Source organism: Chelonia mydas, chromosome 5 (genome assembly GCF_015237465.2).
Source record: "Chelonia mydas isolate rCheMyd1 chromosome 5, rCheMyd1.pri.v2, whole genome shotgun sequence".
Taxonomy (NCBI): Eukaryota; Metazoa; Chordata; order Testudines; family Cheloniidae; genus Chelonia; species Chelonia mydas.
This window is the reverse complement of record NC_051245.2, coordinates 96,528,181-96,543,448: the sequence shown is the minus strand read 5'-3', so window position 1 is coordinate 96,543,448 and position 15,268 is coordinate 96,528,181. Positions and strand designations below refer to the sequence as shown.

The window sequence follows — 15,268 nt, the reverse complement described above, 5'->3', positions numbered from 1 at the left end:
ACCTCCACATGGCCCCGCACCGCTGCCTCGGATCGGATCCACCAGGAGCCAGTCATCGAGGTATGGGTACACCCGGATTCTCTGCCTCCGTAAGAAGGGCGCCACCATCACCATGCACTTCATGAACACCCTTGGGGCCACGGCTAGACCGAACGGGAGAACTGCAAACTGATAATGTTCTCGGCCCACGGTGAAGCATAGGAACCACCTATGTGCTGGGAAAATGGCGATATGAAAATATGCATCCTTCATGTCGAGGGCGGCGTACCAGTCCCCCGGATCCAGAGAAGGGATGATGGTGCCCAGAGAGACCATGTGGAACCGGGCCTTGACCAGGAATTTGTTGAGCCCGCGCAGGTCTTGGGCCTAGACCTGCGTCACCTACGGTAAGGCTCATGCCTATGGTGAGGCTGGTACTGGCATTGAGGGGGAGGCTGGTACTGGCATTGAGGTGGAGGATCTCCCCATACTTCTCTCTGCTTTATAACCTACGTCACAGTCACTATTCTTCATCTTTTGATTCTCACAATATGCCAGTCCATCAACCAAAGGAGGTGCTATTGATCATATAAGGCATTCATCTCCCTGGTGGGGCTGAGTGTTCTTCTTTCCCCACAAGCCCATATTCTTTCAGCCTGCAGGGCAAGAGACCAGGGGGAAACTCAGCCCCGGAATAAGCAGACACAATTCCCATTAACTTAAATGAAAGCTGCACTTTGTTAGTCCAACACATCCAAGTCTCCCACATGGCAGTGCGCTCTGCCAAATCCAGAAAATAGGGGTGGGAGCAGCTTGCTGACAATTGTAGAAAACTTTCCTAGGCAGCAGAATGGCACTACCAAAATACCATCTAACCTTCCGGTCCTTAATTCAGCACAGTGATTTAACTGGCCTCGTTATCTGTTAAGGGGGAACACATTGCTAGGACTCCAAGCAAACATCAGACCATAAAGAAGATGTTATCACATTTCATTGTTTTTTCAAACCATTTCTGATAGGAACAGAAAAGCATTGGGAAAGGTTCATTATTATCTGCATACTAGGACTGTATAACACACTAGGGCTATATAACATATGCACCCCATCCTGCACACCATATGCACATACATCTCTTATTAGGCTCCTTGAATTTTAATGCTATATAAATGACAGCTCATATGGTGTGTGAGAGAGAGAAACATGGACCCTCTTCACAACGGACTCAGAAGTTGACTTGTATATTTGAAGTTTGTAGCAAGTGAGATGGCAGAAATGGATGGATCTAGACTGTTCTCAGTGGTAGCAGATGACAGAACAAGGAGTAATGGTCTCAAGTTGCAGTGCAGGAGGTTTAGGTTGGATATTAGGAAGAACTTTTTCACTAGGAGGGTGGTGAAGCACTGGAATGCGTTACCTAGGGAGGTGGTGGAATCTCCTTCCTTTGAGGTTTTTAAGGTCAGGCTTGACAAACCGCTGGCTGGAATGATTTAGTTGAGGATTGTTCCTGCTTTGAGCAGGACTAGATGACCTCCTGACATCCCTTCCAACCCTGATATTCTACGATTCTATGAAATGCTGGTACTGGGGAACACGGTAATACCCTGTGTGCTGTTTATATATGGCAGTCACAGTTCATGCCATAAATATTTCCAGGACTATTCTTAAAATAACTGCTTGATGTTTAAAAATATTATTCCATTTTTCAGCCAATACAGTTTGTAATAAAGAATTGAGTGACAACAGTTGTAGATACTTATTTGTACTCCCTATTTTTTTACAAAAAATGGGATATTTGTAAACAGAGAGCTGGATTCCGCAAACACAAGTTCAGGTGAATAACACTTAATCATGCATGTAATTCTATTTTGCCACAGAATTCCAGTTTGGTTAAATTAGTTTTGTGTCTGCAAGCAGATCTTACTCAGTAGCAATGTACCTGTACCTTTCGGATGCATCATACCTTGAAATCTGTAGAATGACTCATGTGAGTTAGGACTAATTGTATGAGTGTCTGTGTCAAGGTTCCTTCCCCACTCTGAACTCTAGGGTACAGATGTGGGGATCTGCATGAAAGACCCCTAAGCTTATTCTTACAAGCTTAGGTTAAAAACTTCCCCAAAGTACAAACTTTGCCTTGTCCTTGAACAGTATGCTGCCACCACCAAGCGTTTTAAACAAAGAACAGGGAAAGAGACCACTTGGAGACGTCTTCCCCCAAAATATCCCCCCCAAGCTCTACATCCTCTTTCCTGGGGAAGGCTTGATAATAATCCTCACCAATTGGTACAGGTGAACACAGACCCAAACCCTTGGACCTTAAGAACAATGAAAAAAGCAATCAGGTTCTTAAAAGAAGAATTTTAATTAAAGAAAAGGTAAAAAAAACACCTCTATAAAATCTGGATGGTAAATACTTTCCAGGGTAATCAGATTCAAAACATAGAGAATCCCTCTAGGTAAAACCTTAAGTTACAAAAAGACACAAAAACAGGAATACACATTCCCTCCAGCACAGCTTATTTTACAAGCCATTAAACAAAAGAAAATCTAACACATTTTCTAGCTAGTTTACTTACTAACTTTACAGGAGTTGTAAAGCTTGCATTCCTGATCTGTTCCCAGCAAAAGCATCACACAGACAGACAAAACCCTTTGTCCCCCTCCCTCTCCACTCCAGATTTGAAAGTATCTTGTCCCCTCATCGGTCATTTTGGGTCAGGTGTCAGCAAGGTTACCTTAGCTTCTTAACCCTTTACAGGTGAAAGGGTTTTGCCTCTGGCCAGGAGGGATTTTATAGCACTGTATACAGAAAGGTGGTTACCCTTCCCTTTATATTTATGACTGTCTGTAAGAATGGATCCAAAGTAAATCAAAATGTGAAAATATTTTAAAAGCAAATAAAAAGCTGATTTGTCATAATGCAATCTTTTAAGATTACTGAATAGAAGAACAGACTTAGATTATTATGGGGCTACAGACAGATTAAGCAAATTGTGGAGTTTTCCAAGTACATGATCTTTACCTACATAAGTAGCCCAAATCTCACTTACACTTGTCTCAGCTGGGAGTAATTCCACTAAAAATCTAGCCCAGTATCTCCCTGCTGTATCTCATTTCCCTTCAGAAGATCACCAAAGTTAGAGATAAAGATGTAGAGTAGTTTCTTCTTAAAATATTCCCAATTTTACCTAAGATAAGCATATGAGGTTACCTTTATTTGTAGTATCCACTTGTACTCCTTGCTACTAAATTATAAGTAAGGCTACAGTTATGTCACAGAGGTCACTGAATCCGTAACTTCCAGAGACCTCCCTGACATTTTCTGCTTTAGCCCCTGGTGCTGCGGGACTGGAGCTGGCAGTCAGCAGGGCCCCAGCAGGGTTTTTGTTTCAGCGACAGGGGTCCCCCTGCAGGGGTGGGGGTCCAGGGACAGACAGCCTACTCAGGGTTCCAGCGACCGGACACAGCCTTGCAGGGGGGAGAGGGGGAAGAGAACCCTGCAGCTCCCAGCTACCACGGTTTTGGGGTAAACCATGGAGCTGCAGCAGCAAAAGACACACACAAGTCACGGCTTCCATGAATATTTGTTTATTGCCTGTGATCTGTCTGTGACTTTTGCTAAAAATAATCATGACAAAATCTTAGTCTTAATTATAAGGAAGACTCTGAATACTGCAAATACTATGGCTATGTACCCTTAACACTGACTGTTATCTAAAGTAACCGGTAAGATTTTAAGGGTCACCACTTATTATAGCATGTTATCCAGTCCATCATTCTGCTGGTTCCCCAGAGTGCATGAATAACACACACAAAAGACAGATGGCTGCTTGCAGACTGATCTTTGACAACTTTTGATAGAGAGACGATGTCATTTGATGAATTACTTGGTGATTCATCATAATATAATAAAGAAGCATACACAACCATACAGTACATCTCACCTATAATTGTATAACAATACACCACAAATTCTTTTTTGTTAAAATTGTTTGGGTCTACTTTTTTTGGGCCAATCAGCTATTGTTTAAGAATGGATTACAAACTCTAATTTACAACAGACCATTATAAATTGAGACAAATTATCAAGTATGTTTTACAGAGCATGGAAATGCCTGCATTGTAAGTGACCTTAAATAGTCTCTCTTTAAGTCCTGGTCTACACTACGAGTTTAGGTTGAATTTAGCAGTGTTAGATCGATTTAACCCTGCACCCATCCACATGACGAAGCCCTTTTTTTCGACTTAAAGGACTCTTAAAATTGATTTCCTTACTCCACCCCCGACAAGGGGATTAGCACTGAAATCGGCCTTGCCGGGTCGAATTTGGGGTACTGTGGATGCAATTAGACGGTATTGGCCTCCGGGAGCTATCTCAGAGTGCTCCATTGTGACCGCTCTGGACAGCACTCTCAACTCAGATGCACTGGCCAGGTAGACAGGAAAAGGCCCGCGAACTTTTGAATTTCAATTTCCTGTTTGGCCAGCATGGCAAGCTGCAGGTGACCATGCAGAGCTCATCAGCAGAGGTGATCATGATGGAGTCCCAGAATCGCAAAAGAGCTCCAGCATGGACCGAACGGGAGGTACGGGATCTGATCGCTGTATGGGGAGAGGAATCCGTGATATCAGAACTACGTTCCAGTTTTCGAAATGCCAAAACATTTGTCAAAATCTGCCAGGGCATGAAGGACAGAGACCATAACAGGGACCCGAAGCAGTGCCGCGTGAAACTTAAGGAGCTGAGGCAAGCCTACCAGAAAACCAGAGAGGCGAATGGCCGCTCCGGGTCAGAACCCAAAACATGCCGCTTCTATGATGAGCTGCATGCCATTTTAGGGGGTTCAGCCACCACTACCCCAGCTATATTGTTTGACTCCTTCAATGGAGATGGAGGCAACATGGAAGCAGGTTTTGGGGATGAGGAAGATGATGATGATGAGGTTGTAGATAGCTCACAGCAAGCAAGCGGAGAAACCGGTTTTCCCGACAGCCAGGAACGGTTTCTCACCCTGGACCCAGTACCCCCCGAACCCACCCAAGGCTGCCTCTCGGACCCGACAGGCAGAGAAGGGACCTCTGGCGATGTACCCTTTAAAATACTATACATGGTTTAAAAGCAAGCATGTTTAATGATTAATTTGCCCTGGCATTTGCGGCTCTCTTGGATGTACTCCCAAAGCCTTTGCAAAAGGTTTCTGGGGAGGGCAGCCTTATTCCATCCACCATGGTAGGACACTTTACCACTCCAGGCCAGTAGCACGTACTTGGGAATCACTGTAGAACAAAGCATTGCAGTGTATGTTTGCTGGCGTTCAAACAACATCCGTTCTTTATCTCTCTGTGTTATCCTCAGGAGAGTGATATCATTCATGGTCACCTGGTTCAAATAGGGTGCTTTTCTTAAGGGGACATTCAGAGGTGCCTATTCCTGCTGGGCTGTTTGCCTGTGGGTGAACAGAAATGTTCCCTGCTGTTAGCCATGGGGAGGGAGGAGGAGCTAGTCACGCGCTGGGGGAGGCAAAATGCAACCTTGGAACGAAAGCACATGTGCTATGTATGTAATGTTAACAGCAAGGTTTACCGTGAAAGAGTGTACCCATTGTTCTATAAAATGTGTCTTTTTAAATACCACTGTCCCTTTTTTTTTCTCTCCACCAGCTGCATGTGTTTCAAGGATCACAGGATCTTCTCCTTCCCAGAGGCTAGCGAAGATTAGAAGGCAAAAAAACCGCACTCGCAATGAAATGTTCTCTGAGCTCATGCTGTCCTCCCACACTGACAGAGCACAGACAAATGTGTGGAGGCAGACAATGTCAGAGTGCAGGAAAGCACAAAATGACCAGGAGGAGAGGTGGCGGGCTGAAGAAGTGGCGGGCTGAAGAGAGGGCTGAAGCTGAAAGGTGGCGGCAGCGTGATGAGAGGAGGCAGGATTCAATGCTGAGGCTGCTGGAGGATCAAACTAATATGCTCCAGCGTATGGTTGAGCTGCAGGAAAGGCAGCAGGAGCACAGACCGCCGCTACAGCCCCTGTGTAACCAACCGCCCTCCTCCCCAAGTTCCATAGCTTCCTCACCCAGACGCCCAAGAATGCGGTGGGGGGGCATCCGGCCACCCAGCCACTCCACCCCAGAGGATTGCCCAAGCAATAGAAGGCTGGCATTCAATAAGTTTTAAAGTTTTAAACTTTTAAAGTGCTGTGTGGCCTTGTCCTTCCCTCCTCCACCACCCCTACTGGGCTACCTTGGCAGTTATCCCCCTATTTGTGTGATGAATTAATAAAGAATGCATGAATGTGAAGCAACAATGACTTTATTGCCTCTGCAAGCGGTGATCGAAGGGAGGAGAGGAGGGTGGTTAGCTTACAGGGAAGTAGAGTGAACCAAGGGGCGGAGGGTTTCATCAAGGAGAAACAAACAGAACTTTCACACCGTAGCCTGGCCAGTCATGACACTGGTTTTCAAAGCTTCTCTGATGCGCACCGCGCCCTCCTGTGCTCTTCTAACCGCCCTGGTGTCTGGCTGTGCGTAACCAGCAGCCAGGCGATTTGCCTCAACCTCCCACCCTGCCATAAACGTCTCCCCCTTCTCTCACAGATATCATGGCATGCACAGAAAGCAGTAATAACAGTGGGAATATTGGTTTCGCTGAGGTCTAACGGAGTCAGTAAACTGTGCCAGCGCGCTTTTAAACGTCTAAATGCACATTCTACGACCATTCTGCACTTGCTCAGCCTGTAGTTGAACAGCTCCTGACTACTGTCCAGGCTGCCTGTGTACGGCTTCATGAGCCAGGGCATTAAGGGGTAGGCTGGGTCCCCAAGGATAACTATAGGCATTTCAACATCCCCAGCGGTTATTTTCTGGTCTGGGAATAAAGTCCCTTCCTGCAGCTTTTGAAACAGACCAGAGTTCCTGAAGATGCGAGCGTCATGTACCTTTCCCGGCCATCCCACGTTGATGTTGGTGAAACGTCCCTTGTGATCCACCAGTGCTTGCAGCACTATTGAAAAGTACCCTTTGCGGTTTATGTACTCGCCGGCTTGGTGCTCCGGTGCCAAGATAGGGATATGGGTTCCGTCTATGGCCCCACCACAGTTAGGGAATCCCATTGCAGCAAAGCCATCCACTATGACCTGCACATTTCCCAGGGTCATTCCCTTGATATCAGCAGATCTTTGATTGCGTTGGCTACTTGCATCACAGCAGCCCCCACAGTAGATTTGCCCACTCCAAATTGATTCCCGACTGACCGGTAGCTGTCTGGCGTTGCAAGCTTCCACAGGGCTATTGCCACTCGCTTCTCAACTGCGAGGGCTGCTCTCATCTTGGTATTCTTGCACTTTAGGGCAGGGGAAAGCAAGTCACAAGGTTCCGTGAAAGTGCCCTTACGCATGCAAAAGTTTCGCAGCCACTGGGAATCGTCCCAGACCTGTAACATTATGCGGTCCCACCAGTCTGTGCTTGTTTCCTGAGCCCAGAATCAGCGTTCCACCGCATGAACCTGCCCCATTAGCACCATGATGCCCGCATTGCCAGGGCCCGTGCTTTGTGAGAAGTCTGTGTCCATGTCCTCATCACTCTCATCATCGTGCTGACGTTGCCTACTCGCCCGGTTTCACTTTGCCAGGTTCTGGTGCTGCATATACTGCTGGATAATGCATGTGGTGTTTAATGTGCTCCTAATTGCCAAAGTGATCTGAGCGGGCTCCATGCTTGCCGTGGCATGGCGTCTGCACAGAAAAAAGGCACGGAACGATTGTCTGCAGTTGCCCTGATGGAGGGAGGGGCGACTGATGACATGGCTTACGGGTTGGCTTACAGGGAATTAAAATCAACAAAGGGGGTGGCTTTGCGAGAAACAGAATGGCCCCCTCAAGGATAGAGCTCAAAACCTCAAGGATAGAACTCAAAACTGGGTTTAGCAGGCCATTGATTTCACGGAGGGAGGGAGGAGAAAATGAATACAAAACAAATCTGGTCTATTTCTTGTTTTGAGCCACTTCATCTATCTTTATACATCTTGCTGGCAGCAGACTGTGCAGTACGACCGCTAGCCATCGTCATCTCCTGGGTGCTCGGCAGAAGACGGTGCAGTATGACTGCTGGCCATCGTCTTCTGCTGGCTGCTGATTAAAAGACAGTGCACCGGCAGTAGGACTCAATCGCCATGAAATGAAACTTAAAGGGGAAATGACCTGGCTGAGTCACTCCCATGTTTGCCCAGGCGCCCCTGACCTCATCGAGGTCGGTTAAAAGAGCACCTTGGACTATGTTGACGACGGCTATCGGTCATATTGCACTGTCTGCTGCCAAAAGGCAATAAACTGCTGCTGTGTAGCAATGCAGTACCGCGTCTGCCAGCACCCAGGAGACATACGGTGACTGTTACCTGAGCGGGCTCCATGCTTGCCGTGGTATGGCGTCTGCACAGATAACTCAAGAAAAAGGACGCAAAACGATTGTCTGCCCTTGCTTTCACGGAAGGAGGGAGGGAAGGGGGGGTCTGACGATATGTACCCAGAACCACCCGCGACAATGTTTTAGCCCCATCAGGCACTGGGATTTCTACCCAGAATTCAAATGGGCGGCGGAGACTGCGGGATAGCTACCCACAGTGCACCGCTCCGAAAGTCAACGGTTGCCTCTGTACTGTGGACACACTCCGCTGACTACATGCACTTAGAGCATTTGTGTGGGGACACACACAATCGACTGTATAAAAACGCTTTCTACGAAACCGACTTCTATAAATTCAACCTAATTTCGTAGTGTAGACATACCCTAAGTTTCTTTAGGTCTCTGTTTACTTGCACACTGATGTTTCTTCTGACACAGTACTGCTGGTTAAAATTAAGGAATCAAGGAGAAGAAACGGGATGTTTTTAAATGTTAATGCATGCATTGGATTGTGCAGTCTGAGAAGTAGTTGAAGCATCAAGTACTTATTGTTTCCTCCTGTAATTTACCATTTAGATACTTTATACGCTGTCAATAAATGCAGGGTTGCAGTACATCAGAGACAGAGTTAAACCATTTGGATTTTTCATGGACTCACTGTGCAGTGAAACTCTATTACCTTTTAGTAATGCTGTCAGGATAGCTAAATCAATGTCCTGGTGTCCTTCTGATCCCATGCGAAATACTGTAATCTGCAATTTTAGAAGACAATGCCACTGTCAGAAACTTGTTCAGTTTTTGCTCACATAGAAATTAAATCAGTGCAGCAACATTTGATCTCAAAAGACCACAATGGCTGCGAAGTGATTATCTAACCATAGTCATAGAGCAGTAAGTATATTAGATGGCATTAACACGAATAGGATTTCTGTGCCATATAATTCACCACAGTAAATGGCATTAATGACCATACAGCAGAACCTAGCCAGAATCTTTTGAGCAAGAACTATAGGGCCAAAATTAAGGAGGAAATTATATCCTTCTGTTAAATTCAAATTAGATTTAATTTGTCAAATTTATTACTGAACTGGAGTTAATCAGGGATGAATTTGGTCCAGTAGGCTTATCAGAAGAGGACAGAATTGATGGAGAATGACCCTTGATGTTTACCATTCAAACCACAACCCTACTCAGCACCATGATTTCAGACTGCAGCAAATTAGTTACATATACTCCAGATTACACATTATAAAGCACAAATAAGATTTAGAATGAGTTCTGAGGTAGGCTTGGTCATGTGCTTTCACTATCCCAGCCATAAAATATGGAAACTTCTCAAGTGGATATGAGACTGAGTGGCTGCTGGTGACGAGGCATTAATATCTTGTAACGAACTCATGCAATTCCATCACTGAATAGTGATAGAGCTGGACCCTTCTTTTAGGCCAATTAAGTCCTAGTTAAGACTTGGGTTAAACATTTACAAATGTAAACTCTCTTGCTCTCTCCTTGCTAGGAAGAGTAAAACACTCGCTCCCCACCACTATTCCCCCCCCCCCCCCCCCCCCCCCCGCCAGCTGTGATAAGAGCAGCAACAAGCACTTCATCTTGTGTGCCATTTATCTACTAACACATTAGATGTCATAGCATCAGTTTTATGTCAACTTTTTCCAATCCCCTGTAGCAACTGACATTGGGTACCTCCTCCAAAAAGCTGTTCATTTGTCATCACTCAGTTCCCTTGAAGGGTACCATATTGTGTTGCGACACTGATCCAAACTAAATCTCTCCACCTCTCCCTCTCTTCCCTACCTACACTGGCAATTGAACAACAAAACTTTTGTCTGTCAGAGGCGTTAAAACCACTTCCCCGCAAAAGACAAAAAGTTTTGCTGCGTTGTCAGCAGGAGAGCGCTGCAAATGCGTTTGTGGGGGGTGGAAGCTTTTTGTCGGCAGGAGAGCCAACAAACAGCGGCTACACTGCATGACTTTTAGCGGCCCAGCTGTAGCGACACAGCCATGTTGCTAAAAGCTGTGCAGCGCAGACATAGCCTCAGTGTCACCTTGTCTCCCTGTTACAGCTCACTGACAACGCTCATGACAGTTCCTGATAGTTCACCCCCTGGTAAGGGTCCCTAATAAACAGTCCAGATTTAACTGTGGGCTCTTGCTATCTGCGATAATTGATAATGAAATCTCTTATGCATCTGTGTAGCTCTAGTTTCAGTGCCTACAATGTGAAAGCTTGTGGTATAAATTTGCCTCTTAATTCTTGAGAGTGACTATTGCTCTCATATAAAGAGAGGAGTTAAAATAGGGCTGTATTGTGGGCAGACACTGTGAAAGCTTCCTCAAGCAGTTCTGTCTATGCATCTCACTTCTGTTATTCCAGTCCTGAATTCCCAACTACTTTTGCTAAATTGACAACAATTATGTCCTTTGACAGGTGTCTTAAGAAGTGTTTAAACTCAGGTCTGTCCCTGCTGACCATTTGTTTTAAAGTGGCCAAAGGATAACGTTTGAATAGTTGTGACTCTGACGGAATTAAATGTCAGAAAGCTGGGCTACTATGTGTAGAGTCATCACAGAACCAAGACGACCTTTTTTTTAACCAATGCCAGCAGTTTGTCGTCATCAAACCAGGTGGCTTCAGATTAAATTTTTCCTGAGGTAATAATTATAGGTTTGAAGAAAAAAGCTTTTGGTTTGGAGCAATATTTTATACATCTATATTGAAAAATAGACCAGCAATATGTGAAAAACTGTCAGTAGCACAGATGACTTTTGTACCCTGCTGTAGTGTGATTTCTGTTGAGCTGCTGTAATTCTTAGGCTGTTAATTAAAGAACAGGGCTGCATGTTCCTGTCAGCTTTTATTTGGAATACATCTGCACCTGTCACTCCTTTGTTTTTATCACCTCTCTCAGAGATACAACAAAAAGGATAACGAAGCCACGCAAAATAATACCTGGAAGAGACAGGGAGGTGAGAAGTAAGGGAGGCATGCCTGGGTGGGAATCAGGAGTTGCCCTAATACCCATGACTAAGGGCTGTTTTCACCTTCTCAGAGATAAAGGATGAGGTTGTCAAAGATGAACTGCACTGTTGTTTCCAGGTTTATATTTGTTTAGAGTGGCTGTGAAGAGAGAGTAGTCATAAATTAGGGATTTTTACATATGCTCTGCAGGGCTATGGATTGTTTAGATGTACATCAATTCCCACACTCACAGGGATGAGCATGTAGGGCCAAATCCTGAAATCCTTACTCAGGCAAAACTCTTACTGAGCCTGAGAGATGCAAAGCCCCCATAACACAGACTGAAATAAATCTGAGTTACTCTTGTTGAGCACCTTTCTGAAACAGGCCATTGACTAGGAATCGTCTTTAAAAGACCTGTCAAATGTTATTAAAGAGCAACCGCATGTAAAGGTCATTTGAGGAGCACACACTTCCTCATGATAGGAAGGAAGGAAGCCACTGTTGTGGCTTTTGCTTGTTTTGCATGACCAGTCCAATGGAGACCTGTCAATTAACCTGTTAAGAGTTACCATCTGACAACTTTCCTGGTGCTGACCAAAACTCTTACCAAAATGTTTACCAGTTCCTCAGAAATGGTGCTAGCAAAGTTTTAGGGTAAAATTATCAAAAGGGCTTAAAGTGATTTAAGAGTCTTCATATCTTTCCCTTTCAATGGCGCTTAGGCTTATGATGATTTTACCCTTTGCCTTTTCTTTTTTAAAGCCTACCACAGAACTACAGAAAACAAATAGCCTTGATTTCTGTCCTACCAGAATGAAGAGAGAGCAATCGAACATCCCTAAAACCAGGAAACATACATTCTAAAGCAGTGGTTCCCAAACTAGGGGCGCTGCTTGTTCAGGGAAAGCCCCTGGAGGACCGGGCCAGTTTGCCTGGCATGCCCACAGGTTCGGCCGATTGCAGCTCCCAGTGGCTGTGGTTTGCCATTCTCGGTCAATGGGGGCTGCGGGAAGCGGCGCAGGCCGAGGGATGTGGCCGCCCTTCCCACAGCCCCCATTGGCCTGGAGCGGTGAACTGCGGCCAGTGGGAGCCGCGATCGGCCGAACCTGCAGATGTGGCAGGTAAACAAACTGGCCCAGCCCTCCAGGGGCTTTCCCTGAACAAGCGGCGCCCCTAGTTTGGGAACCACTGTTCTAAAGCATTTACTTACAGAGCTAAATGAAATAAATATATATTAAATTATATTTCAAGAAAGTACTATGTGCCTGTACTTGAGATTGCATTATTTTTAATTTGTTAAGAGGAAAAAAGGGAAAGATTTATAGTATTATACAGACTGGTATTGCCATTCATCTGCTAACTGGAAAAAGCGAATTACTAGTCTACACTCAGGATTTCACATTATGCTGACCTGGCTTGAACCTCATCTTTAAACAGTTTTCCATTCTTCCAAGCATGGCTGAAACTGTATTAGAGAGAACTTCTGTTTTATCTACTCAATTGTTCCTTTTGGCCCTGAAAAATCATGTTATTTTTCTGGTAGAAAGAGAAAAAAAAAATCTCCATTTTCCCTCTAGATTGAGCCACATTATTTTCATTTGTAGCTGGCTGTTTGAGTCTCTGTTAACCTGAGTTCTTTTTAAGAAAAAATGATTTTTGCTGTCTTTTGTTGTTGCTGCTGGCTATTTCCATCTTCTGGAAATGCTGATACTGTTTATTAACATGCCATGACTCTTCCAGGAACTAGGTTGAGGCTAGAGAACAAGTGCAAGTTACAATCACAGCAAAAGCCTTTGTTAAGTGAATGAGGGTTTGTTTTCTCTTTTTAAATCATTTTTTCTTGTCTTCACAAAAGCAAATAGCCTATTTGAGAAAAACACCTTAAGGGGAGGGCTGCCCAATAATGCAGTTAAGAGTTTCTGAACCAAGTCCTATCTGACACCTGGAAACAGGAGCAAAGCCTCCCCATTTCCTACAATGGGTGGCACTAACATGCTGCAAAAGCAGTAGTAATGTGCACCTGGATGATTGCTGAGTCTAGCTCTATGCATAGTCCCCTTGCTGCATCCTTGTTTTTCTCTACATAAAGAGCAAAACATGTATTTTCAGTCCATTTGACTTTAGTGAAGGAATAAACATCCAATCTCTATAAGAGAGAAAGCAGAGTGCCTCTCATTGTGTAGGATCAACAGTAATGTTCTTTAGGTGAGGAAGCAGGAGGAAGGTGCAGGAAGGTCCCATGTGCAGCACGGAACCCAGTTTTGCAGGGCTCCTTTCATGCTGCCATGGGGCAAGGGAAGGGGCGAACAATGGGAAGTCATACAGTGTGGATCCACTAGCCAAATTCCTATATGAGCTTGATGGGGAAGGACACAATAGCAGCCAGAGAATAAATGCAGTGCCAGACAGGATTCTCCCCTCTTTGCTCCCACAAAACCGGCCATGTACATGGACCAGGATTCACCCCTAAAAATATTAGGAAAAGAAAAGTCCTGCGAAGGTCCCTTTCCCCCCTAACATGGATTTTACTGAATGCACGTTACTGTGACCAGGATTAACCTCTAGAGACAGCTAGTTGTGTTCTAATCCTTCTGAGCAAGGAGTGCTGGAAAGTCACTGAGCCAAACCAGACTGTCACTACAAGCACAATGATCGCCGCACACTGTGATACTTGCCAGCTGTAATTATAGTCCAGCAGGATAGTAAACTCATTTTCAGGCAAGGCAGGTAGAAACCAAGTAAAAAGGGGACAGAGGAAAGGGCAGGATAGAAAGCAGTTAAGAACAAAAACTGCCCTGACTCCAGAATTCTTAGCCAAAGCACTCATTTTAAATCAGCACTGTTTTCTCCCTAGTGAGAACCCCTTTCTTCCTTGACTGATTCCCTTTTTCTTCCCCTTCTCTGTGTGGTTCTGCCTCATCATGGTAGGTGTTATCTAATATGATGTGCCCCATTGGTTAGCAGCCTTCACTGTGATGCTGCATTGCAATTCTGCAAAATACAGTAGGTTGTTTTGTTTTAGCTGAGGGCATCCTAGCAAATAGGGAACATTCAAAAAATGACTTACATCCCCAAAAGAATGTGTGCTACATCAGGAGTTAAATATACAGCAGTTCCCAGATTACATGTGTGTGTACAACACATACTTGCTATTTTGCAGTGCCTGTGTGCAAGGCACACAGACCAGACTTGCATAGTATGGGGACTTTTAACAATTTGGGTTAAGTATCTAAAATATTTCAGTTTACAACAGTGTTGCTGGAATATTCTGGATTTTTACTATAGAACACTGGCAAATTACATAACAAAAAGCACTCCAAACTGATAATTTTTGTTACATATATACACAACAAATGTATGTTGTAGGGAGAGAATGTTTCGTTCACACAATTTTACTTTATGTGAAATGTCAATAAAATGGGTATTTTTTCAAGGAAAACTTGCAGATACATACAGAAAAATTTCTCAAGTTTTTGATGCAAACATTTTGTTGCTCAATATAGGCACATCCTTCCCTAAGAAATGCTATACCTTAGTGCTGTGGTGCTCAGACCTCAGTTATTCAGGAGCTAAATTAGCAATCAGCATTACCCAAAAGAGCCACAGTAGTGTGAATTCATTGTTTCATTTACTATAGTGCTATATATTCATATTTAAACAGTATGACAGGGGAAATATTTATAAAATATTATTCTCACAGCCAAAATGACTGACCAAGTATTATTATTTTACCAACTACAATTGACTAACGACAAAGTAGATGCATCCCGATTGATTAATAACTTATATAGATTAAAAATTAAATCACCCAGTGCTTGAATATCATGTGCTGCAAACAGCTGCAGGAGACACATTAAAGAGCCACCCAAGGCGTGTGAGCCTCGATGTAAGTATCTCTGTCTTAGTGATT

The 15,268-nt window shown here is 44.4% G+C and overlaps 1 protein-coding gene across 6 annotated transcripts in view; it reads right to left on the bottom strand.

Annotated features, from left to right (window-relative positions):
• Nucleotides 1–15,268, bottom strand: part of TRPM3 (transient receptor potential cation channel subfamily M member 3) — a 592,300-nt gene that overhangs the window by 80,262 nt on the left and 496,770 nt on the right. For all 6 annotated transcript variants that reach the window (XM_037903066.2, XM_043547000.1, XM_043546999.1 and 3 more), the window contains exon 9: nt 9,058–9,130. In XM_037903066.2, the coding sequence (XP_037758994.2) occupies nt 9,058–9,130 (73 nt within the window). The remainder of the gene's footprint in view (nt 1–9,057; nt 9,131–15,268) is intronic.